Source organism: Pleurodeles waltl, chromosome 10 (assembly GCF_031143425.1).
Source record: "Pleurodeles waltl isolate 20211129_DDA chromosome 10, aPleWal1.hap1.20221129, whole genome shotgun sequence".
Classification (NCBI taxonomy): domain Eukaryota; kingdom Metazoa; phylum Chordata; class Amphibia; order Caudata; family Salamandridae; genus Pleurodeles; species Pleurodeles waltl.
This window is the reverse complement of record NC_090449.1, coordinates 568,967,389-568,994,535: the sequence shown is the minus strand read 5'-3', so window position 1 is coordinate 568,994,535 and position 27,147 is coordinate 568,967,389. Positions and strand designations below refer to the sequence as shown.

Genomic DNA, 27,147 nt, shown 5'->3' with positions numbered 1-27,147 from the left:
TGGGCATGTAAAACGTAAATGTACATGGCCTACTTTTTGAATACACTGCACCCTGTCCTTGGGCTGGCTAGGCCTACCTTAGTGGTGATGTATATGTATTAAAAAGAAAGGTTTGGGCCTGACAGGAGGGTTAACTTGCTTGGTCAACATGGCAGTTTGAAACTGCACACACAGGCTTTGCAGTGGCAGGACTGGGACATGTTTGAGTGGCTACCTGAGTCGGTGGCCTAATCAGTGCTGCAGGCCCACCAGTAGCATTTAATTTACAGGCCCTTGGCACAGGTAGTGTACTCTACTAGGGACTTATATGTAACTTAAATCTGCCAATTATGATTAAGCCAGTGTTACCATGTTTTATGCAGAGAACACATGCACTTTAGCACTGGTTAGCAGTGGTAAGGTACAAGTCTTTAGGCCAACAAAAATGAATTTAGCAAAATGGGAGGGAAAAAAGCAAAAGGTTTGAGAGTGATCCTGCAGAGAGGGCCATTTCCATCAGTAATGATGTGTATTTTTCTCAAAATTTTGATTTGCCAAAGAGATTATGTTTTTTGTACAGACCATCATGATTTTGCAGTTTTACTAATTTGTTATCCAACAATTGTGTATAAGAACTCATGGTTTTTGGGGAGCCAGAATACTTTCCTGTTCTACTAGGGATGCTGCCTGATTTATTTTTGCTGCTCCTTTAGGACCTAGCATAATTTTGATCTGTCATACTATGTACAGTTTTGTACCTGACAGCCTTTATGACATTATTTCTGTATCACTTATTTTTAGGTCTGGCGTTAGCCAAGACTTTTTGATTTTACTAAAATATTATGTGTAATATGCTTTCTTGAAGGAGCTTTTAGCCACCTCTCTTCACCCATTGGTCTGTTATTGTGTAATTCCCATTTTGCTTTCGCTCACTACAGATTACAGTATGGGGCAATGGTCATCCTACTTTAGCCTCTAATTTACTTCACTTTGAGGGACTGCATTTTGCTCTTTCACAAGGTGCACATTCCCACACAAGGAGCTCCCTTATGTGCCAGTGTTGCCTAATGTTATAGTAGGACTCTTCTGAAGTGACCACAGGGGAGATTTCAGTTGTATCGGCTCCGACTCCTTCCACTACTGTTGCAAATTCCTTTTGAAGTGGACTGCTGCCATTTCACAGCATACTATATTGTGTTCCTGGTCTAGGTTTCGCGAATGGTTCTTTGATAAACTTTTCCTAGGATTATGGTGTTTAATTTGTAGCACTCTTGAAACAGTTTTATTTACAGATAAGTTGGGTGTAATTAGGTTGGGTTTTAGTATCCCATATTTTATTCTGTGATCCCTCTTCACTTAATTCTTTATATTTTACTCATTTCCTTCTTTCTTCACTTTTTCATTTCTTCTTTTGTTTTTCATTCCCTTTTTCCTTTTTTCCCTTTTTCTTTCCTTTTCCCTTTTTTCCTAATTTCCTTTTGTTCCTTTTCTTTTTCTTTTTTGCCTTCACATTTTTCTTTCATGTCCTTCTTTTTTACCTTCTTCCATTCTTTACTTTGTTACTTTCCTCTCATCCTTTCTTTTTACCTTTCTTCCTTCTTTGATTTTTTCTTTTTCGTTTTGCCTTCTTTCTTTTTTCCTCTTTCTTTTTGTCTTTTCTTCATTACTTCATTCTCATTCTTCCTCTCTGTCTTTTACTTCCTCCTTTTCTTTTGCATTCTTTCACTTTTTCCTTTTTGCCTATGCTTCCCTTTTATTCTTTTATTCATTCCTTCTTTCTTTTTTGCTTTCTTTCTTTATCTGTCCAATTTTCTTTTCTTTTGTTTGACTTCATCCCTTTTTCTTTCATTCTTTCCCTTCCTTTTTTACATCTTTATGTTTTGCCTTCTTTACTTTTTCCTTCTTTTTTTCTTGCCTTCTTTCCTTCTTACTTTTAAAGTGCCTTCTTTCTTTCATCTTTTTTTCCTTTTACCTTCTTTCCTTCTTTCTCCCATTTCTTTATTTGCCCCTTTCCTTTTTTCTCCTTCTTTCTTTCTTTTTACCTTCTTTCCTTTGATGTTTCTTTTTGCCTTCCTTTTTCTATTCCTTATTTCTTTATTCTTTTTCTTTGACTTTCTTCCTTTCTTTCTTTCCTTTTCCTTCCTCCTTTCTTTCATGCCTTCATGCCTTCTTTCCTTCTTTTCTTTTCTTGCCTTCCTTATTTCTTTTCTTTTTTCTTCTCTTCCTTTTTCTTCTTCTTTCTATTTGCCTTATTTCCTCTTTTCTTCCTTCCTCCCTTCCCTTTTTGCACCCTCCCTTCCTTCCTTTTTGCATAGCCTTCTTTTTTGCCCTTATGCCTTCTATTGTATATGCCTTTCTTCTTTTTTCGGCCTTTCTCTTTCTTTCCTCCCTTCTCAAGGGTAACGCTAGTAGCCAATGCCAGACTAAGGGCTTTTTTTAACTCCTTGTTGGTCAATACCTTTTCATTTTACTCAAACTATGTATAACATAGTTTCATAGAGGGGTTTTCAGCCAGACGTCATCCATTAATTTGCAAATGTTTCATTCACATTTTTCTTTTACCCACACCCACATACATCAAGGGGCAATGTTAGCCCACTACATCCATTGGCTGCCTTCACTAAGAGTTATGGCATGCTGCCCTTTCACTAGGAACACATCCACATGCAAGGTAGTTCCCTTCAGTGCCGGTTGTGCCATGGTGATGTGTACTTTTTTGAATCCAGAAACACTTTTGCCTTCAGCCATTGTTTTTTTTAATAGAAATATAATGAGGGACCAATAACTTCTTGAACAATAAAGTATTGCAAAACCCATGTCAAAACAAAACAAGAATTGCCCAAATGCTGGCAGCCAATACCAGACCTATTTGCTTTGCCAATGTTGTTGAATTTTGTAATAAAACCCCTTACCTTTCTACTGATCAAGAGCTCAGTTACTGAGCGGGCCCCATTATTATTTGATTTGTTTGACGCTGTTTATTGATGTTTAAGGGGTATCCTAACATGGAATTCAACCTGTGGGAGAACCAGATGAGGTAAAATTTTGGTGTGTCCAAATTTTTGGGGTACAATTTTGCTTCCACACTTAATACTTACCATTTAAAGTGTGTTTTTGTTCACCTAAAGTATGTGGTGAATTCGGCACTTAGCAAGGAATTGAGACTGTTTGGTAGAAAGTCTTGAATCAATGATAAAGCATCTGATAGAGCTCTTCATCACTGTTACACTGACTCCGAATAAGCGAGCCGGAAGAAAATCCTGTCTCAGGGTTTGAGCTTGTGCATTAGCAGAGGGCCGCTCAAAGACATGAAGAATCATACTCGCAGATCTATAGAGGATCCAAATGTATTAAACTTAATTTGGGGCTTTCAAAAGGAGATAACGGCTGCACAAAATTTAAACTTAAATTCCTCTGAAAAGAATAATTAGATACATTAGGATTTAGTCAAATTTCGATAAAGGACATGGGTAAGGAGGATGTTTTTTTTTTTTTTAATGATGCACATATTCTATGAAAACATTTGAGAGGCATTCTAGATAGCCATATTTAGAGAATGTAATTGCTCTTAATAACCAGGATATTCTCTTGGCAGTCTGATGCGATCCTCAGCACCAGGACGTCCTAACTAGGTGTGTGCGAAATTCATGTACTTTGCTTTTGTGTAATTATGCTAATATTTTCCAAAATTATGAAAAATGCAAAAGCCGTTTTTAGCGCTATTTTAGGGACAATTCATCCTCGGGTTCAATGTATTTCGCGCCAAAAAATGAAGAAAAACGCCAACAACTGCAGCTTGTGGTCAGATTGTTTGTGTTGTATCTGTACTTCCATAGTAAAATGTAGCCACGAAAGCCACATAGTTACACTACATAGTGTAGTGATGTAATTTCAGTAATTTTGCTTAACCAGCATAATTTAAAATTCCCCCAATTACGAGAGATTATGCATCTGTGACAGAAATGTCACTGTTGCCTATCCCCAATGACTGCGGTAGCGTTTCTACAAATCTAGTAGCTAAATAAAATAAATGCCATGAAATGAATACTTAATTCAATAGAATTTGCTGTAGTGTTTTTTGAGCAGGCACAATAGCCCTTTCATCCTGTGATATGGACGAAAATGATTTCCAATATAATGAACTGGCCTGTTGAATGGCAACAGTAAAAAGAACCTTTGTGAACTGGTTCTGATAAATGGGTGAAAGGTTTGAGTATAATCTACGTACACTGGGTTGCATGTTTAATTGCAGACTGCTCAAAACATAAACAAAACATTAATTTTCACTCTTACTCACTCTCGAACTTCATTTGGCACATCTGCTCTGAACTGGAACAGTGGGTGCAAATAGCCAAGAAACAACCAAGTGATTCGAGTGATGAAGTAGTGCTTCGGTAAATCGTCTGTATTTAAATAATGTAAGCAATCAATTTTTACTGCGTATAAATGAAATTCACTTCGCCTTGTAGTCTTTTCGAGTCAGGACAATAAAGACCAATTTTTGCAGTCTGGCGCCATCTCGCGGCAGCTGGAGGAGATATCAGACAAACAATGCTGCGTTAGGTGTCAGTTTACGAATCCGTCTTGGTTTCGAAAATGTACATCTTGTTTTAAATCTGTCTGAGCCATATAGTTTAAAATCCCCGCAGTGTTTATCGCAATTCTGTTAACGGGCCTCAACGTTGCTACAGATAAAGTGACACCTGAACTGAAGGTATGCACGTCAAGGAGCAGAGCAGGAAAACTGTGTTCATAGCTCACCGAGTAATCCTTGGGATTGGAACATTCTTACTTCTACGGAACTCATAAATCATCATGCAAGAGCTCTGTGCACCAGTTTGACTTCAGTACTAACTGTTCTTTCTTCAAAAAGACGTAAATAGCAGAACCTCCTTCTCTGTCTAGGCAGCAAAGCTTTGTAACTCCAAGCCTGCTCGAATAATGAGACCTGGCAATCATTTTTAATCCTGGATAGCACTAAAAACGTAGTTCTTCTATGTCTATAGCCGCCAGATACCGAATATGAACTATACACATTTTAGTTACGTTGCTTGGTTACATCTATGCTTGCGCTGTAGCACAGTATGCTTGTGGGCTGTGCTGCATGGTGCAGTGTGTTTGAGCATGTCTCTGAACCTACTGCATCTCTGCCTTCTGCCACCTGGGACATACTACACCCAACACCTTTCCAACGTACACTCTCAAATGTAAGTACTGGAACCAATGAACATCTGAGCGCTTTGCGGCCTCTTCAAGGGTATGTAGCACTGTGCAAGTGCTGCAGTACAGTATTATACAATTATATGTCCATAGCAGGACAGGGATACTTGAGATACAAGGGCACATTTCTGAAACATCATCATGCCATCGAAAGCAACAGTGTTCACTTAGCATGGCCTTTTTAAAACATTTCTATTGGGGCCACGCTTTGTTTGTTAAGTACCCATAGGGACATACAGAGAAAGGGTGTTGAAGGGGCAAACAGATTTTAGGGAGAAAAAGCATCAAACACATTATTTATGGTCGTAAGCCACAATCTCATAGCTCTTGTTGTTTAGATACCCCCTTACCAGCCCTACGCGCTTCTTGTTGAAAGCATTTTATAAGGTAATTTGTCCTTTGTAGCACCAGTCGATTTTTATCACTTACCCTTATATGCTAGACCATGAATACAGTAGCGGCTCAAGGGTCGCAGAAGGGGTGGGACGGGGAGGCGGCGCGGGGGTGAAGGGGGTGTTGCTAAAATGTAATTTAATTTAATTTAAAAAAAACACTCTTACCTGTTCTGCGCTGTCCCCCGCCGCGCTCATCTTCCTTGCTGGCTGGACGTAGGCACAGGCTCCCAGCCTGCCCTGTGGCCAAACCTGACACTGCCCAAAGCAGCGTCAGGATTGGCTGGGAGCGACCAGCCAGGGCACTCCAAGGCAGACTGGGAGCCTGTGCAGGCTCTCTCCAGCCCGGCAAATGTGTTGCTGGGTTAGAGACAGCCTACAGCGCATGTGCGTTTGGCCGGTCCGAGACTGCCGGCCAAACATACATGCACTCTGAGGGGAAGTGCTGAGCACTCCCCCAGTGCACATCACCCCCGTGGCCCCTCCCCCTTTTAAATAAAACAATAATAAACATAGTTTATTATCGTTTGGTTAAAAGGTTTTGCAGCTGCTGCTGCTGACGGGGGTGCGACGCTCCTCAGCTCATACGGAGGAGCCGCCACTGCATGAATACCTCATCGATGATAATGTTCAAACTCAATGTTAAGAAGCTTTATTTGACAATAAATAATCTAATTACATTTGAGTCCGAAGGGCCATATGATTCTTTGCTTCAAGAGTTTTGCTCAACATTAAAGATCTGTAAAAAAAAGGTGAGAAGATTATGTGGGACTTAGAACGGGTAATGGGGATGGGCTAAAAGGCATGAATAGGGGCAGACCCTCCATGTCCCTTTTTTGGGCAGACCCTCCGCTTCCCTTTTTTTGTGCCGACCCTCTGACTGTTGCATTGCAAAACAGGTACTGTCTGAAAAGTGTGATGTAAACCCTCAACACCACAACAACTTAAAATATTTTTTCGGACAGTGTAATGTAAAAAAACAAAGAAATGTCAACATTTACTAAAGCACAGCACACAAAGGGCCTGATTTAGAGTTTGGTAGATGGGATTACTCCGTCACAAAAGTGACAGACATCCCGTCTGCCGTACTACAATCCCATTATATACTCAGAATCGGAATACGGCGGACAGGATATCTGTCATGTTTGTGAAGAAGTAACCCGTCCGTTAAACTGTAAATTATGCCCAAAGATTTTGAGAAAGCAGGCAGTTCTGTTGAAACTCATCCTCCAAACCTTATTCTGTGAAAATAGGAGGTACCATGAGCAGATGAAACCTCGTATGAAAAGAGAGTATCATATTACCTGTAGCTTATTTTAAACCACAAAAGTGTGTTAGGCATTGTATAAAATGTGCATTATACGTTAGCTCATACGCGTAGACTCTGCTCTATGAGTGCCTTGTGATATTTTGCAGTGGCCATAAGTGGTGGAGGTACTGAAGGGCTGCCACAAGATCTGAGTTTGACCCCAGACAGGTAGCTCAGGAGCATGCTTTGCACATGCCCCAGGGGTACTTTCAGTGATCCCTTGCCGAGGATCCCTGTCCACTTATGCACATCCACACAATGCCCTGTGGTGAGCGACTGAACTGTAAAGTCCAGACTCCAGAGGCACCTATATGGTTGAGGTATGGTGGATCCTGTATGTGTGGTCGGTGCGGGCCACTGTCAAATTGCTTCCTGCATTTACTCACTGATGTGCCGCTCAATAGGAGTCTGATGGAATGGTTTTGGCTTGGGGCTAGCAACCTTTATGGAAATCCTTTCATGTTTTCAATATACGAGTCATAAGTGTTTCACATAACACTCAGGGGCCTAATCATAAATAGCATTTTTAGTACATTTAGTAGTACTATAATAATACTTCTAAGGTGCTTCAAAATGCTACCACCAACCTAAATGCAGAGGTTTGTGCCTCTGCCTCTCCTCTCTTTTATGTTGAGCTGTCTCCACCCTGACTGCGGGGATGACAGCACACATAGGCCCTCATTATGAACACGGCGGGAAAGACCACACTGCCGGCGATGGCGGTAACTACCACCACCAGGCTGGCAGTCTGGACCGCCAAATAAAGAAGCACATGAAAAACAGGCAGCCTGAAAAACGCTCACCGCCAGCAGAGGAGTGTCGACAACGACAGAAGAGGCCGCCCACAGGCCAACGGAAAGGCCCTACCCGCCCAACAAATAATGAAGCACTAGACCACCGTCAGTTCCGGGGGGGAACCACCACCACTCAAAGCCAGACGGAAACGAACCAAATAAAAGGAAACACTCACTGGAGGCACACAGAACACACAGAAGCACACATGGAGAGAGAATTGGAAATCATGCCAGTGCTGCTCCTTGCCATGTACCTCTGCGACCGTGACCGCCGACGAAGACGACAATGGTAAGTACCGCAACCTATTAAACAAGGGAAGAAAGGGCACAGTTACATACCTACCCACTCCACCCACCCCGTAACGCACTCACAACCCCTCACAACATCACTAGCCATACACACCTGAGCAAGAGGTACTTACCCGACACAAGGCCAAGACAACCTGCCCAAAGTAGACACATGTGCACAACAATCCCCCCCCCCACAATGAAACGATAAACCACGTATCCTGAGTGTGCCAACACCAACACTGGCCACACAAACTTTATTTCAGAACTCGTAAGAGCTGATTGTCCAAATGAGGCCATTGGCCAGTGCAGATCAAAAAGGCTGATGGGCCCAAATGGCCCAAACTTGACTCCCACATGTGAACATGGTACTCCACCATAAAGGGAAATCATTGGGGCAGCCAGGCACCCCGGGAACAGGGGCAGGGGTTGGCGGGGTGGGGATTTATTTCTGGGAGGGGGGGTTTGGGCTTCCGATTGGGAGGTGAAGGGGGTTTGGGTTTAACATTGGAAGGTGGGGGAGCGGGCTTTGACCGAGTGGTGGCACATGCACCAGGGCCAGCACGCGGCCTCTTGCTCACTGGGGAAGGGGCACATGAATGGGAAGGGTGGACAGGGGCGGACTTGAACGTGGAAGGAGTAGACAGGGCAAGGAGATGAGCATGTTTAGGGACGAGACGGGGTTGGCCAGTGGGTTCAAAAAGGTCTACACAGGACAGGAAGAGTTTTTTAGGGGCAGTCGGGTGGACCTGGAGGAAGGTGTGGGAGTGGAGGTAGAGAGAGTGGTTGTAAGAGGTGTAGGTGTGCTTGACGTGGATGCAGGTGCCTGTACAGTATGCTGAGGTGTGGTAGATGTGTATTGGGTGGGTGTCTGGGGATGTCTGAGTGTAATGGGAGAAGGGGGGGTAGAAACAGTGGGACAAGACAGGCTGCCAGTGTAAATGGATGTTGTCTGGGTGTCTGCAAGTTTGGTGAGTGTGCTGCAAGTGTTACTCAAAGTAGTTGTGAGTGCAGGTGTGGTGTCTGGGGTGCATGACTGGATGTCTGATGTTGTGGTGACTGCAAGAATGGGGCCAGAAACTATGAATGGGGGTGCAGTGCTTGTGAGTATGCATGTAGAGGTGACAGACAGGGAGGCGGGAGAGGTGGACACACTGGGGTTAGTGGATTTTGTTGTGTGTGTCTTTGTATGTTGGCTGTGTGTATCCCTGTGGTGGGAAGTGTGGTGCTTGTGTTTCTCTGTATGTTGTTTCTGTGTTCAGGTGTGTTCAGGAGGGGTCACTGACGTCACTTGCTGGCAATGACCACTCGGAGGACTCCAGTGTCCCCACACCTTGGAAAACAAGATGACTGAAGTCTGGGACACACTGGAGGTGCTCTGGGCACCACCCCTGGGGTGGTGATGGACAGGGGAGTGGTCACTCCCCTTTCCTTTGTCCAGTTTCTCACCAGAGCAGGGACTGGGAGTCCCTGAACCGGTGTAGAATGGCTTATGCAAGGAGGGCACCATCTGTGCCCTTCAACGCGTTTCCAGAGGCTCTGGGAGGCTACCCTTCCCCAGCCTGTAACACCTATTTCCAAAGGGAGAGGTTGTAACACCCTCCTCTCAAAGGAAATGCTTTGTTTTGCCTTACTGGGACTGAGCTGCTCAGACCCCAGGAGGGCAGAACCCTATCTGTGAGGTGGCAGCAGCTGTAGCTGTAGTGCAAGCCTCAGAGAGATGTTTGGCAGTACTGGGGGTCCATGGTGGAGCCCCCAGGATGCATGGAATTGGCTCTCCAATACCAGATTTGGAATGGAGGGACAATTCCATGATTTTAGACACCTTCCTTACATGGCCATATTCGGAGTTACCATTGTGAAGCTACATATTGGTATTGACCTATATGTAGGGCATGCGTGTAATGGCGTCCCCACACTCACAAAGTCTGGGGAATTGGCCCTGGACTGCGTGGGGGCACCTTTGCTAGTGCAAGGGTGCCCTCACACTTAGTAACTTTGTACCTAGCCTTCAGTAAATGAAGGTTAGATATTTAGGTGACTTATAAGTTACTGAAGTGCAGTGAAAATAGCTGTGAAATAGCGTGTGCACTATTTCACGCAGGCTGCAGTGGCAGTCCTGTGAAAGGGTTTGACTGAGCTCCTTATGGGTGGCAAAAGAAATGCTGCAGCCCATAAGGATCTGGAACCCCAATGCCCTGGGTACCTAGATACCATATACTAGGGACTTATAAGGGGGGTCCAGTATGCCAATTGGAATTGGTAAATGAAGTCACTAAACTATGTTGACTAATTTGGAAGCAGAGAGAGCATAAGCACTGAAGTTCTGGTTAGCAAAGCCTCAGTGCCACAGTTAAGCACTACTGACAACACACATTAGGCCACAAACTATGAGCACTGGGATCCTGGCTAGCAGAATCCCAGTGAGACAGGCAAAACACACTAACATATAGGGTTTTCACTATGGGCACTGGGGTCCTGGCTAGCAGGATCCCAGTGACACTGTAAAAACACACTGACAAACAGGCCAAAAGTGGGGGCAACCATGCTAGAAAGAGGCTACTTTCTCACACTACTTTGATTGAACAGGGTTATCCTAACCCTAAACCTTCCTCTCTTGTCTCATCGTCTTCATGTCTGTCAAAGCCCACATCCTTCTCAACAAAACATACAGTGCTGCCATTATGAAAGGGTCCAAGGCATTTTGGTACAGTTAATATAGTTGCACCTGATTAGCACCTGATTGAAATTGGTGGTAATGGTGTTTCCTAAAACTGCATTTTGTGACTAGTCACAATCAGGAAATGCTTTATACATACAAACTGCAATTCACAATTTGGAAATGTCTATTTGTGATTCCTTGTTTAGAATCACAAAACTAGTGATTTGCAAAAAGAAGGAATTGCAATATGGAGCAGCCAAATGCCTTTCGTAATTCTCGAATGGGGTGTTTACATTCACAAATAGCAATTCAGACCATTTGCGAATGGAAGTGGCATACCTCCCTCCCTGTTACAAGATTTCCGCCGGTCTTAACTGGCTGACCAGCGGAAACCTTGAAACAGAGAGTTCCTGTTACAGTGCTGAGAGACAGCACTCAGCTCCTCTGATGGAGCTGAGTGCTATCTTGTAGCACAGAGGGGGCCAACCAGCACCCATGTTATGCACACTGTCTGCGCATTCCGATGGTGCTGGGCAGGGTGGCATCAGCACTGCCCATGCAATGGGCATGGGCAGTGCAGGGGCAACCCTGTGGCCCCCAGCACTAGTTCTCCATCAGCCTTTTCATGGTAGGGAAACAGCCATGATAAGGCTGGCGGGGAACAAGGTTGTAATCAACTCAGTGCCACCCTGGATGATTACAACCAGGACTGCCGTAAGCTCGTTGGGAGCTTAGATCCTGGCGGAGACGATGGTCTGGTGGCGGGTATGCCCACCAAACTCGTAATGTGACGGTCAGACCACCACAGCCGCGGCGATCTTCTGACCACCAGACTCGTAATAAGGCCCTAAGTGACTGATATAGAGTTTGGCGGACTAGGTAGCACTTTCACAAATGTGACAGATATCTCACCCACTATTTTACATGTCCACTATATTCTTTGGCACTTGTAATATTGGGGACAGTCACCTTTTTGACGGAGTCCGACAAACTCTAAATCAGGCCCTAACTAAGTAAGCATGCATAAAGAATAGTAATTTGTCAATGATTGAATTATGAAAGGACATTTAAGATGACTAACATAACTTAAAATGTTTTAAACTATTTTTAAATAAAGAAATGATAGTTATATGTTACATATTTGACGTAATGTTGCATTTTTGAGGAGAAAAAACTGTGACATTTTAAAGCCTTAAAAAACGTTTTTGTATTTTGAATGCCAATGCATTCTGACTCACAATTGAAACCTTTTTATATTTGTTTAAAAAAATGCCTTGTGTTGTCTTTTTTTGTGAACGCATCGTTCATGTTTGCACATTTAATCAGCAACCACTTCTTTCATTGAGTTGCTCCCTTTACTCTCCATATGATTTTGAATCTTTTCTGTTGTTTTGAGCACGTAAGCATGTTCTAATTAGCTGACTGATACACAAAACTAGTGTGCACCTAAGTTCTTCTCAAGTGTGCAAATTAATACATTTGTAGGGTCATCACCGATGCATTTCCGATTTATAGAATCGGAAATTGTTGGACTCTCCCTTGTCAACTGAATTTACTTGTATGAAATTCTGCCAGTATGATTCCAATTCTACTGTATATAAACAAATATACTCCAAGGGGCAGGTTTATGATCACTAGTGGGTGGGTCTACCTGTAAAAACTGGTGAACACTCACAGACGTGTAACGTTGTTTATCAAGAAACGGTTGATACTGTCCCACCCCAAAATCACTAATAAATATACTTTTGTCAATGGTATGAATAAATGATTTTTTGGTGTGGAAATTTTAAGGGAAATGCCTCTGAAAAATATTTTTTGCTAAAGGGTAGACTAGGGTTTCTCCACATGAAAAAAAAAAGTTTTGAAATGCGAAACTAATTTTTCATGAGGAAATGTACACATATATGACTTTTTTCTGAAAATTTATCAAGTTTGCATCTGTGTTTGTTTTGATGCCACATTTGTGTTATTGTTTCCCTTTCTCTTGCTTGCAACGGGGCAGGCAACCCGTAAACTTCTTTCCAGTTGATTTCCTTAGTTAATTTGTCAGATACCGTGGCCTAAGGAGGAAAAAAATTCCTATTCCTGCTCATTCATTTGAAAAAATATTTTTTTTTACCCCGAGTGAGCGTTAACCCTGGGCTTCCTGGTTTTAAGCTAAGTAAAAAGGAATTTATCTTAGAAAATATAATTTATATTTTCTCTGATCCTTGCCGGTAGAGTCAGAAAATCTTGATGGCTCCGTGAATGACTCTTTTGCTATTTACTAGAATGATAAGGCTATTTATTATAAATTAGCTTTCATGGTGCGTTCTACTTTCAGGTTTATCGCGTCCAGTTCTTTTCAGCTTCTCTTAGTAGGTACTTGCATCCTGTGTAATACTGAGAATCCAAAGAGGCAAGAACATTTCTTTTAAATGAAAGCGTTTGAAAATCAAGAAATCTGGTGTCAAAAACATGCAGGATTTCTTAACGAGCCCACACAGGTCTAACTTTTCTTCCAGGTACGTCCGGAGTTATGTGAGTCACCAACATTTGCATAGCAGCCACATGTTAATTGGTTCATGTTATGTGCAAGCAGTACTGCTTGTATGGTGACTTCTGAGTGGATGCTGTTAATGGAATCTTTATCCTGAGAATGTTAATAATGTGAGGGTTCCTTCTTTGATCCCCTTTTTTAATGTACTTGCAACTACTTTCTATCGTATTCGCTATATAATACTTCTAATAAATATATGACTCTGTACAAGATAACGTGCTGAAAACAATAGTTGCTTACAGCTCTTCAGTGTATATATTTTATATGTTTACCTTCTACCAACACAGCCCATTTCATACAGAGGGGTACTATAGATCACAGACCCATAAGGAAATAAAACTGCTGCTGTCCCGAGGGCTTTATTTATGCATATGGCTATCATAAGTAGATTCCGAAACAAAATGAATACACTTAGGCCCTCATTCTGACCTTGGCGGGCGGCGGAGGCCGCCCGCCAAAGTCCCGCCGTCAGGTTACCGTTCCGCGGTCGAAAGACCGCGGCGGTAATTCTGACTTTCCCGCTGGGCTGGCGGGCGGTCGCCTTCAGACCGCCAGCCAGCCCAGCGGGAAAGAGGCTTCCACGATGAAGCCGGCTCGGAATCGAGCCGGCGGAGTGGAAGCTGTGCGACGGGTGCAGTTGCACCCGTCGCGTATTTCACTGTCTGCGCAGTAGACAGTGAAATACATGTAGGGGCCCTCTTACGGGGGCCCCTGCAATGCCCATGCCAGTGGCATGGGCACTGCAGGGGCCCCCAGGGGCCCCGCGACCCCCCCTACCGCCATCCGGATCTCGGCGGTCCGACCGCCGGGATCTGGATGGCGGTAGGGGGGGTCGGAATCCCCGCGGCGGTGCAGCAAGCTGCGCCGCCGCGGAGGATTCAATGGGGCGGCGGTACACTGGCGGGACCCCGCCAGTGGTGCCGGTCCGACCGCGGCTTTACCGCCGCGGTCGGAATCCCCATTGGAGCACCGCCGGCCTGTCGGCGGTGCTCCCGCGGTCCTCCGCCCTGGCGGTCAAAGACCGCCAGGGTCAGAATGACCACCTAAGTGATGGACATGCTCCTAAAATGTTAGCATTCAAATACCATCCGACGACAGTGTTAGATAATATAAACTTGCCAATTTATATATTATCTGGAGAACTGCTTATAGTTAAGAATATTTTTTGTTCCATAGAACTGTATGCCACCCGTGATTGGTGAAATAAAACTACAGTGTTCTCACAAATTATGTTTCTACTCTTCACTCCGCTTATACATGTCTTTGATATTTATTTCCAGGAGGATTTCGAGAATGTCTGGAATGTGACTGCATTTCTCACATGTTTTATAGCTTGTATTTTCCAGGTTAGTGCTATATTTGCATGTGAATTTGTGTTTCCTGAAAGTATATTTTAATTGGTTATGTTTTCTTGCTTGGATTCTGCTATGTCTTGGTGCACTCTGAAAGATGTGGTGCAAAGGACTCCATGTCATACAAGGAACATGGCAAAAACAAACATAAGATTTTTTGTAAAGAGCTTGGTCTCATCAATTCCAGAAAGTACGTTGCTAATTATTTGCACTTTGCTGCACTATTGTCAATCAGTGAATAATGATTATCTATTTTATTTAAGTGATTTGTAAGGCTGCAAGTCGCCAAAATCTTAAGACACCAACAGAGATATAGAATTTTGCAAACGTCTTCACAAATAAACAGGGATTATTCAAGTTTTTCTAAGGATTAGAAGACTCGAAATGTCTCTAAGTTGCTAGTAACAGTTCTAACTGTTTGCGCCTTTGGAGAGCCGATCTCTGAGAACTGAAAGAGGAAGGCTTGCATGAAGGAGGAGCACACAGGATTTTACTTTTTGCTCATGTTTTTTTACACATTGCATTCTCATCATAATAACGTATACAAAAACTATTGGAATGCCCAGGTTTGGGGGTAAAGAGAAAACAGAGAAAAATGCATATTTTCCTGTTGTTCAGAGTTTTAAAAAAATTAACGTTTTTTACCATCTTAAAGCGAGTTTACCTGATTGATGTAAATTGTTGCCTAATGTCAGGAGCTGGTTATTCTTCTGAAAGTAATTCAGCAAAGTGACCCCAGAAATAATAGTTTCCCATCCATTGTATCATTTCTAGATTTACATTTACCTCCAACTTCTAAAACCCATTCCTTTTAAATTTAAGAACGAACCTTCTTGCGTTTTTTAAAAATATTAGCACACATACAAGCAGAATAACAGATGCGGTCTTTTATCACCCTGAAAAAATGTAATAATTCCTATATAATTCTTTCCCTACCCACTTTTCTTGATTTATTTTCAACTACCTATTTTTTCAGTTACTTTAAGAAGCCATTTAAAAAGCTTCTGTAAAAAAATTCTAATTGGCAGCAAAACTTTGTATTATAAGCTAATATCTATCAAACAGAACATGATCTTTTGGTTTTTTATAATTTAACAAGTATTTTTCATCAATTAAAGAGGCTGCTCATATAGAGACTTGTATCCTGTTCTCGTCCCGATATTTTCTTTTCCTGTTTAGATTTTGCAATCGTGTTATGGTTCAGTTGAACATATAATGTAGACATCTAACCATATCCCATAGAATAGAAGTATTTTTCAAATGACTTCCTTCGTATGCCAATATCACTGTGACTGTGGCTCACAAACTTTCTCCATATTGCACATATCTTAAAAACCATGCTTTTCAACTGCAATATTTTTTACTGCAACTCTCATCAAAGTATAAACCCCGCAGCCTGATTTGAACCCTACTGCCTAATGCATCTTATTCTCCTGATTCGTACAAAATTTCTGGTAGAAATGGCTTACCCGATACCTGTGTACATTGGCCGGTTGAAGGTATCCAGAAATTCATAAATATCCTTACCTAACAACGGATAAAACTTTAAACGGCTAAGCATTGTTTTCCTTTGAAAAAAGTCTGATGTTGATGATTACCTATACAGCTGGGCAAGGTCAGTAATGATATGCAACATTTGTATGAAGCTATCTCTTTTGTACATTTGTTCCACAAATATTCTTATCTCATTTACTTGTAAGAACAATGTAAAGTATTCATTTTCAGAATATGTCATCTTTCATTCAAACTGTTAAGAAAGGGAGAAAATTTGCTATATATACATTTTTTCAAACCTTCTGCTTCTTAACATCCCAAACCATTATTCTCTTTTTCCCTAATAAGTAAGCAGAAGATTCTCCCTAGTTCCCAGTTCTATGAAATGTGGGGTTTCTGAATACCTTCTGCAAAAGTCTTGCATACTGCGGAATCGGCGACAGTGACATCCAAGATCCTTGCCTCATACCTTAAAAATAAATGATACTGAGTGGTAATATAAAACTGATGATAATTACTTCAATCAATCAATCTATCAATCATAGTGTTTGTAAAGTGCAGCTTATTACCCCAAGGGGTATCCAGGCACTCAGGGTTGTCGCTGTGTGTCCGAGCTACTCCTCAATGAGCCATGTCTTTGGGGTGGGAGTGTTGTTCCAGTTCTTGGCAGCTAGGTATGAGAAAGAGTATCCTCCGCTGCGGCTTTTTCTCTGGACTTGGGTGAGGGTCAGGGCTGTTGAGCAGAGCTCCCTGGTTGGATGGCGGAAGGAGAGTCTGCGGTTGATTATCTTCGGTCTGATGTTGTGGAGAGATTTTTGGGGGATGGTACAAATTTTGAATTTGCATCTCTTCTGCACAGGCTGCCAGTTTAGATCTCTGAGGTGGGTGATGTGGGTTCTTCCGGAAATGTCTAGGACGAGTCTGACGTCTGCTTTCTAGATGGTCTGGAGGCCGTGGAGAAACTGGGCGGGCAGTCCGACGTAAAGGGCGTTTCTGTAGTCTAGTCTGCTGGTGATGATGGCCTGGGTGCCCGTTTTTCTGGTTTCGATGGGGATCCATCTTAAGATCTTCTTAGCATGTGGAGGTTGTGGAAGCTGGATGAGGCCACTGCGTTTATCTGTTGTTTGAAGGTGAGTTTGCTGTCGATGATGATGCCAAGGTTGCTGGCCTGGTCAGTCAAAGCCGGGGTTGTTCAAGCGTGAAGGGCCACCATGAGTCATTCCATGGGGAGGGGTTGCTCACGAATATGACCACCTCGATCTTGTCTGTGTTCAGTTTTCAGGCAGTTGGATTGCATCCAATCAGCGATCTTGGCATTGATGAAGTTGTCTCTGGGGCTGGTGTAGTCTTCGGCAAGGGAGAGTATTCGTTGGGTGTCATCGGCGTAAGAGATGACTTTGAGTCCATGGGAACAAAGAGTCCTGCCAGCAGCATCACTTAAACGTTGAAGATGGTGAGGCTGAGAGTGGTTCCCGGAGGGGACGCCCCAAATGCTGCTGTTAGGTTCTGAGGTGAAGGGTGGGCAACGGACCCTCTGTGCGTGACCTGTGATAAAGGCGTGGTTCCATTTGAGGGCGTTGCCTAGGATCCCTATGTGGTGGTGTCTGGCGGTGAGGACGAAGTGGGAGATGGTGTTGATTACTGGATTTTGATATAGCTCTTCGTTGCACACTTCTACGATTTTTAATCACTAAAAATAACAGGTCATACTATTAACCAATTTAAAAGTCCTCAATTTACTGCTCTTGAGATTATGGAAGGCAGAGTCAGTATTGCCAGGATTTCAGTGGTAACTTTTAAATTGTTGCATATTCCAGAGGGGAACTTTTAACTCAAAGGCATTTTGCTGCAAAACCAACTGTTTATCTATGTGCTTTCCGAGGGCTTTGCACATAGGAGTTAAATTAGGCCATAAATATTTCATTTTATCAAGATTTAAAAAAAGCTGCCTATAGAAAATTCATGCATTCCCAGTCAAAAAGCTTTCTCTCCATCTCTTCTTGCTTCAGTCAACAGTATCTACTTCTAGTTCAGTACATCAGTACTGCCGGACTCATAGATGGATATATGGAAGATCTTACTTGTTATGATGAAGCCCTGTGGTTCAAGGGAACGTCGTCAATGCGTTACATGGTAAACCAAGAACCTTCTTTGGGCAATGCTGAGTTTTGAGTGCTTGCGCTGCATCATGAGACATGATTTAAAGGTATTGAAGTGCAGTATTTTGGATTATGTTATGAATCAAGATTAGGCTCTTTTGCCTTTGTAACAGTGAACCAGTACATGTTTTTAATGTGTGATTTTGAGCTGTCCGTGCTAGACACTTACTTACAAAGAAGCATAATGCAACCACTCACTGCCCACACCTTGGAATAGCAGCTGCGAGATGGCGAGCAATGACAAATTGCAGTGTAGTGAAAATAAATATGACCCAATACCGTTACTAGTGCAAATTTCAACAAATGCCTGGACAGTGGGCTTCTAAGCTTCGATCCACATTCTCTTGTGTGTGCATTTGGCTAAAAACATATCTTTGGTGTCCTCAAAAACTTAGCCTTGAAATTGCCAGGGAGATAAAAAGATCTTTCAAGTCCAGACCAATGCACGTGTTATGAGTGACATGAATCCAGTTTTTTTTTTTTAAGACAATGATTCAACTTCAGGCAGTCAATGAGAACCGCCTGGTTAAAAGAGGTTTAGCTCTTTGCCCAGATCTTAAAACACAAAAGGAGTGGCTGCATCTTTGTAACATCACTGAAAAAGCTTCCAAGCTATTAGGACTGCATTGTCAGCATAAATCAATGCAGGGATGCTGCGATTACCTATTCGTGGGCAGTCCACACCAAGCTCCAGTAGTTTCTCTTCTAAGCCGTTTACACATAGAAAGCAGAGAAAAGGGGTCAGGATGCAGCTATGGCGAACACCTCTGACCAGTTTGGAAGCTTCAGTTGACACCTCACCCCCGACCATACCTCATTCTGGCAGTCACCTAGATATGATGTTCCCTCAGTAATTTATTAATATTATAGTCTACCTCAAGATCTAGCATAGTGCTCTATAGCTTGGTTCTATTTACGGAATCAAAGTTTGAGCTCATAAATGCTAAGTACAGTTTGCCTGTCTTAGCCACAGTAAGTAACTCTAAATATTTGAACTCTTTAACCGCAAGTTGGATTCAAAGTGTGTCCTCATGGTGGAAATGTGATTCCCAAAATGATGGCACAGAACAATGCTTGAAATTACTATGAAGAGTTAACCATATTCCAAGGTAGCTACCAACATATTCCTTTTCCTCGCTTTTTAAAAGAAACGAAGGTCCTGAGTTTACCATCTGCACTGGCATCCACGGCTTCAGAGACTCCTTCATGACTGCTGCTTCTTTCCAGAAACATTAGCGGCGAAACACAGACCCTCTTTTATAAAGAAGCCCCACTCTAGATGTTGACAAGATCCGCCAGTCTGTAGATGATCTGAGAGTCTTGCAGGATGTGCAAGGTTCATGATACAGAGCTATTTCCCTCCTTAGCCAGGCCAGGCACACTGCAACTGTTGCCCTAGCGGATGGGCTTAACATATGATATCATATATTGGCATTTATAATCAGGTTGGCTATACATTAACCAAAAGTGGAGGATGTCTCCCAGTTAACCCGTTGGGTGGTCAGGATGAGGTGGTCTTGTCCTTGTCCGTGGCACTGAGATGCCACAGATGTAACCACCTCATCCTGGTATGGGCCCTCAGGGGAAGCGCTAGCGCTCCCCCGGGGGCCCGCACCCCCACTCCCGTGGGCAGAGCTTATTGTTATTAGGGCGATCTGCCTCCAGGGGACAGTAACCTCTAGACACCAGGGATCACTTTAAAAAAAACTTTTTTACACGTGAGGAGCGACCCCTTAGGCAAGATCAGCCTATTTTATTAGGGCAATCTGCCCCCAGGGGGGCAGAAACCACTAGACACCAGGGATTTTATTTTTTAGGCCAATTTCATACAAGAGGAATGACCCCTTAGGAATGGTCGCTCCCCTGGGGGGGGCAAATTTATTTCAGGCCATTTCTGCTCCCCTTGGGCGTATATCGTCCTATTTTAATTTGGCCGATCCGTCACCAAAGGGGGGAGAAACCACCAGGCACCAGTGTTTTTTTTTTTTTTTTCTTTTTTTTTTTACAGATGGGGAGCGACCCCTTAGGCAAGGGTCGCTCCCCTGAGGAGGCAGTTTTATTTTAGGCCATTTCTGCCCCCCTGGGGGGCAGATTTGCCTATTTTTCTTAGGCAATTTGCCCCCTAGGGGTGCAGAAACCAGTAGGCACCAGGGATTTTTTTTTGTGCCAATTTCACGCAAGGGGAGTGACCCCTTAGGCAAGGGTGGTTCCCCTTGGGGCACATTTATTTTAGGCCATTTCTGCACCCCTTAGGGGCAGATCGGCCTATTTCTATTAGGCCGACCTGCCCCCAGAGGGGGCAGAAACCACTTAGGCACCAGGGATTGGTGTGTGTGTGTAAGTGTTTTGTTTGGGGGGATTCCCTTGGGCAAGAGTCACACCCCATGGGGGCACTTTACTGTTGGCCATTTCTGCCCCCCTTGGGGGCAGACCGGCCTATTTTTGTAAAGCCCACCTGCCCCCAGGGTGGCAGAAAGACCACCAGAGACCAGGGAAGAATTTTTTTCAAAAAAAGAGGATGGAGTTATGGCCATACCCCAGTCCCAAATAAATGGGGACAAAGTTGTTCTGCCCACCAGTGGGCAGATGGGGCAATTACCCCTGATCCACACCCCGGGGGTGCAGAAAGCCTACCTTATGCCAGGGAATTAAAAACAAAATAGTTGGGTGGTGGCTACCTACCAGTATGGGCATGGTTATACCCCCACCCCTAGTGAAGGGGGTAACAGTCTTTGAGCTCTCCCCCCGCACAATAGGACATGTTTTCCCACGGCAAGCAAGAGGACATTTGATTACTTTAGGTCTTGGTTTTACATTTGAGCCATGGGAGCTTGTCTAACTCTCAAAATCGTCCTACTGGGAATGATGAGGGCTGCACTTTTTGGACTTTGGGACGCTGCCATGTAGAAAAATCTACGAGACCTAGACACATCTGAAAAATAAACATCTAGGTGAGTCCAGGGTGGTGGGCTTCAAATGCACCCGCAGCATTTTCTTACGCACAATGCTCTGCAAACCTCCAACCTTGCTGGAAATCACACATTTTCCCCACATTTTTGTGATGGAACCTTCCAGAATCTGAAGGAATCCATAAAATTCCTACCGCCCAGCATTGTCGCATCTATACCAATAAAAATTCTGCCCCACTTGGCAGCCTAAAAATGTTTTTTTCCAAACTGCCCTTTTGGACCCGCTTTGGTTCCCTCTCATTTTCCACATGTTTTTGGCTCTTCCCTGTCACAGGCACTTGGCTCACCTACACAAGTGAGGCATAATTTTTACCAGGAGACTGAGAGGAACATTGGGTGGTAGGAAATTTGTGCCGGTGCGGCGATCCCACACAAAAATGTGGGGAAAATGTGATTTTTTTAGCTACATTTGAGGTTTGCTGAGGATTCTGAGTAAGAAAGCACTGGGGGATCCACAAAAGTCACACCTCCCTGGACTCCCTCAGGTGTCTAGTTTTTAGAAATGTTTGGGTTTGGTAGGTTTCCCTATATGTCTGCTGAGCCCAGGACCAAAAACAGGTAGTTTTGTATTTGATGATTTTGATGTGTCCACATAGTGTTTTGGGGCATTTCCTTTTGCGGGCACAAGGCTTATCCACACAAGTGAGGTACCATTTTTATCGGGAGACTTGGGGGAATGCTGGATGGAAGATAATTTGTGGCTCCTCTCAGATTCCAAAACTTTCTATCACTGAAATTTGAGGAAAAAGGTTTTTTTGGCCAGATTTTGAGGTTTGCAAAGGATTCTCGGTAACAGAACCTGGTGAGAGCCCATCTTAGATTCCCCAAGGTTTCTAGTTTATAAAAATGCACAGGTTTGGTAGGTTTTCCTGGGTGCCAGCTGAGCTAGAGGCCATAATCCACAGCTAGGCACTTTCCAAAAAACACATCAGATTTCAATGTAAAATATGTGATGTGTCCATGTTGCATTTCCTGTCGTGGGCATTAGGCCTACCCACGCAAGTGAGATACCATTTTTATCTGGAGACTTGGGGGAACACAGAATAGCAGAACAAGTGTTATTGCCCCTTGTCTTTCTCTACATATTTTCCTTTCAAATGTTAGACAGTGTGTAAAAAAAGACGTCTATTTGAGAAATGCCCTGTAATTCACATGCTAGCATGGGTACCCCGGAATTCAGAGATGTGCAAATAACCACCGCATCTTGTGCCCATTTTGGAAATACAAAGGTTTCCTTGATACCTATTCTTCACTCTTTATATTTCACCAAATTAAATGCTATATACCTGGTATACAATGAAAACCCACTGCAAGGAGCACGTCCTTTATTGGCTCTGGGTACCTAGGGTTCTTCATGAACCTACAAGCTCTATATATACCCGCAACCAGAATAGTCCAGCAGACGTAACGGTATATTACTTTTGAAAATCTGACATCGCAGGAAAAGGTTACAGAGTTAAATGTGGAGAAAAATTGCTTTTTTCACCTCAATTTCAATATTTCTTTTTATTTCAGCTGCTATTTTCTGTAGGAAAACCTTGTAGGATCTACACAAATGACCCCTTGCTGAAATCATTCAGAATTTTGTCTACTTTTCATAAATGTTTAGCTTTCCGAGATCCAGCATTGGTTTCACAGCCATATCTGTCACTAACTGGAAGGAGGCTAAAAGCACAACAAATAGTAAAAATGGGTATGTCCCTGTAAAATGCCAAAATTGTGTGGATAAATGTGATTTTCTGATTGAAGTCTGCCTGTTCCTGAAAGCTGGGAAGATGGTGATTTTAGCTCCGCATACCCTTTGTTGATGCCATTTGTATGGGAAAAAACACAAGCCTTCTTCTGCAGACCTTTTTTCGCTTTTCTTTTTTTTTAAACAATTTTTTTGCTGTATTTTGGCTAATTTCTTGGTCTCCTCCAGGGGAACCCACAAACCCTGGGTACCTCTAGAATCCCTAGGATGTTGTTAAAAAAAAGGATGCAAATGTGGCGTGGGTAGCTTATGTAGACAAAAAGTTATGAGGGCCTAAGCATGAACTGCCCCAAATAGCCAAATAAAGTCCTGGTACCTGAGGGGGAAAAGGCCTGGCAGCGAAGGGGTTAAGCAGCCACCTATGCCTGTTCCTCAGTGCTAATCTATCAATTACATGTGTTCTTATAGTACCCTCACCCACATGCTAATTCTTAAGCCTGTGAGCTCTTGGTGTGGTTTCCCCAGTCTTTGTGCTTTTGACCTCCTGTTTTTCATCCTGTGCTGCATTTAGGTTTTGCTGGCTTTAGGACTCTGGGCACTTTACCACTGCTGATCAGTGCTAAAGTGCATGTGCTCTCTGTGTATATCGTATTGGTGATTGGTTTCTCCATGATTGGCATATTTGATTTACTTGTAAGTCCCTACTACGTTGCACCAGGTGTGCCCAGGGCCTGTAAATCAAATGCTACTAGTGGACCTGCAGCACTGACTGTGTGTGCAGTTTTAAGCTGCCAGTACGACCTGGCAATTGCACCCACTTACCAGGTCCAATCCTTCCCTTTTACTACATGTAAATCACCCCTAAAGTAGGCCCAAGGCATCCCCATGGGCAAGGTGCAGTGCATTTAAACGATAGGACATGTACTTGTGTGTTTTACGTGTCCTGGTAGTGAAATACAGCTACATTTGTTTTTCACTATTGCAAGGACTATCTCTCCCATAGGGTAACATTGGAATTGCTTTCAGTTATCTTTTAGGTGCAGTCTCCCATTAGGAACAGATATTTGGGGTCTCTGAGCTCACAATTTAAAAATACATCTTTTGGTGAAGTTGGTTTTTGAATTGTAAGTTTGAAAATGCCACTTTTATAAAGTGGGCATTTTCTTGCTTAACCATTCTGTGCCTCTGTCTGCTGAATACACATCTGGGTCAGGATGGCAGCTGGGCTGTTTGTGCATTCACTCTAGGCAGTCACACAAAGGGAGCTGAGATATGCCCTGCATATCCTGATGGCCAGTCACCAGGCTGAGGCTAGAGGTGTGGGAGGAGATGACACTTGCACCTGAATAGGGCTGTGCCTATCCTCACACAAAGCAGTCTCCAACCCCCTGGAGTATGCCTGGTGCTAGGGCAGGGAAGGCAGGGTCTTGTGCACTACAAAAACTTATCTTTTAGGTTGGCCTACTTCAAAGACAGAAATGGGTAAAAGTGTTGGACCTCTTACACCACATAGTTAGAACACTTCTGGATCTAGGACATTCTGCCGGGAAAGAGAGCTGGATGCTGTAGGAGGGACTGCCACTCTACCTATTGCTGTGTTGTGCTGGCCTGCTGCTTGCTGCTTCAGTCCTAGGAATGAAAAAACTGGACTTGGCTTTCTACATCAAGCTTCCAGAGGTTCTCCAAGGGCTTAGACTGAGCTTGTCTCCTGGTAGAAAGTCTCATGGACATCAAATACTTCATCTGCCAGTGCCTGGGCTCTTCTGCTACAAGTCCTGACTTGCCAAATTGTGCAGCTCCAGTCCCTGGGCCCTTGGAAGTGCAAGCTGGTGATGTGAAGGAGAAAATCCAAGCATCAACGTGCTGCGCCAGAAGAATCAACACAGTGCCTGTCTTTTGGCTGCTCAATCGATGCAGCGCCTGTTTCACCGCGGTCCCAGCAACACAGAATGTCTGGATTTTCCACACATCGTTTCTGGGCGGCAATTTTTCATCAACCCCCCGCACTGCAGTAAGGAACCAAGGCCGCGTGTCCAGAAATCAACAGATCACTTTTCCTGGGAAAGAATCGGTGCATCACCTCCCCTGCACAGTAAGAAACCAATGCATTGCTTTGCTTTTCCGGCACCTCACCTCTTCTGTGGCCCACACTGTCTTTGTTTTTAACACATCCCAGGTACTTTGTGCTAAAGAGATACATCCATTGATTCCTGTGGATTAAGACTTGCTTAAACTTTTGAAAAGTGAAATCTTGACTTGTGTAGGTTGGATTTTTGTCATTTTTGTCTTGTTTTACTCAAACATTGGCTATTTTTCTAAATTGGTGTGGAGTCTATTTGTAGTGTTTTCACAGTGTTACTGTGTGTGTACAAAAACTATGTACATTGCTTCTGAGATACGCCTGACCGCTTGAGCCAAGTTACCAAACAGGTGAGAAGGGGTTATCTTAGCTGTGCAGCTCCCTTACCCTTACTAGAGTGAGTGTCCCTTCTTGGACAGGGTGCACACCACTACCAACTAGAGACCCCATTTCTAACACTAATCATGGGATCAAAGGTCACACACTGAACACATGAGAGAAATAACACTGTATTACTACTGAAATTGGTATAAACATACCAACAAATGACCCAGTGGTCAGGGGCATTACTTACTGCAAAAAATGCTCAGCTGGAACTTCCCGACCTAGCTCTGTGGACCTCATCTCCTGAATGTGTTGGAGGAGGCTGCCCAAGCTGGCCCTTAAATAGTGCAGTGTGTGATTTGATCATCAGTTCAACCTGCAGTCTTTGTGAAAAAATGGCTCCCAGTCGTGTGGATGATGTACAAACATCTTATAACAGGTTAAACTTAAAAATGTACTCCTGTTTGTATCCCTATTCCTATGTCCAGGCACAACATTAATTGCTACTGATAAAATTCTTTGCCCAATCCTTTTAATCTTGATGCAGAGATGGAATCACTAATACGGATTCACAAAATGTGGAGGAGAAAGCCATAAGTGTACACCTAAACAAGAAGGCTAGACCACTGTATTCATTGAACCGCCCTAATGAGTGGTGATGCAGTAGCCATCTTAAACATTTCTGTGGACCTGCATAGCATGTGTCTGACTTGACTGCCATTGTAACTAATCTGCCCAGAAATGTAGGAACGTGTGGGTGATCTTGGAATTCTCAGATGGGTATCTAATACTGCTCAGTGCAATATCTTTAATTAATTTTTTTAGGAGAAGCATAGTAGTTATTTAAAAGGGTAACAATTCATGCGTGCCGCCTAAAATAGATGGAAATAGGCTAATGTGGAGGATGCTACCTCAATGTGTCCCCAAGAAACAGTTAAAAATAAAATTGAGAATGTGAGCCCATGCGCCAATGGAATGTCCTTATGTTTACGATAGGTTCACCTAGCACTCTGTGTGTGTGTGTGTGTGTACTCTGTGAATCATTACCTATCAGTATGTCATAATGTGAGCCTTGCATGAATCATATAGTGACTGTTAGTTCAACTGGATCCACGGAATGTCATCGTTCAGACCATGGATATGTGTTCCCAACCTGTTTATCCACGTTCTTTCTCTAGAAGTACTTTGCTCAAGGCAGTAATGGTTTGGTGAGGCTGCATGTATTCTATAACAGTCCAATGAAAATTATTGGTGATGTGATTTTTATTAATGTAATGTGTGGCCATCTTGATGGTTGCTCTTCTGCGTCAGAGATTACTCCTTTGCTCACCAATCCTTAGCTTTACTTTCCTCACAGTCATGTCTACATATTTCACATTATACGGGCACATAATCAGATACACTGCATTTGTCGTGTTTCAATTGGTGTGTACCTTCTGTTGCCAGCTCATGTTCTATGCTGTTCTCGGTCAAGTGACAAACAATACACCCACCACATGGGTGATGTCCTAGGACACGTGGGAAGTGCCATAAAGTTGTAATAGTGTTCCTTTCAGTGACTGGATTTTGTTTGCGTGTGTGTGTATTAAGGCATTGCATACATTTCTTTTGTGTTTGTTCGCAAACATAGGTTTAGCCAATTGTAGTGCCCCAGTGTTGAGGATAGAACAGTTTCTGTTAATATTTTTTATTTCATTCATGGCAAGGCAATATGTGGTCACACATACAAGTTGTTCAATCTCATTTTTTTTGTTGCCATGCTCTATGAGGGCATCTTGTTGTTGCTAATATGTTTCAGTGTCTTCTGGATGATATGTTATGGATACATCTGTTCCCTGAGTTTTATACAGAGGTCATCAGCTTGTCATTTGAAATCTCTTATCTTAGTACAGT

The 27,147-nt window shown here is 43.2% G+C and overlaps 1 protein-coding gene across 12 annotated transcripts in view; it reads left to right on the top strand.

The window, feature by feature from the left end:
- The window catches only part of SEC22C (SEC22 homolog C, vesicle trafficking protein), a 219,751-nt gene that overhangs the window by 105,143 nt on the left and 87,461 nt on the right, over window positions 1-27,147 (top strand). For all 12 annotated transcript variants that reach the window (XM_069211005.1, XM_069210997.1, XM_069211008.1 and 9 more), the window contains one exon: window positions 14,464-14,529. In XM_069211005.1, the coding sequence (XP_069067106.1) occupies window positions 14,464-14,529 (66 nt within the window). The remainder of the gene's footprint in view (window positions 1-14,463; window positions 14,530-27,147) is intronic.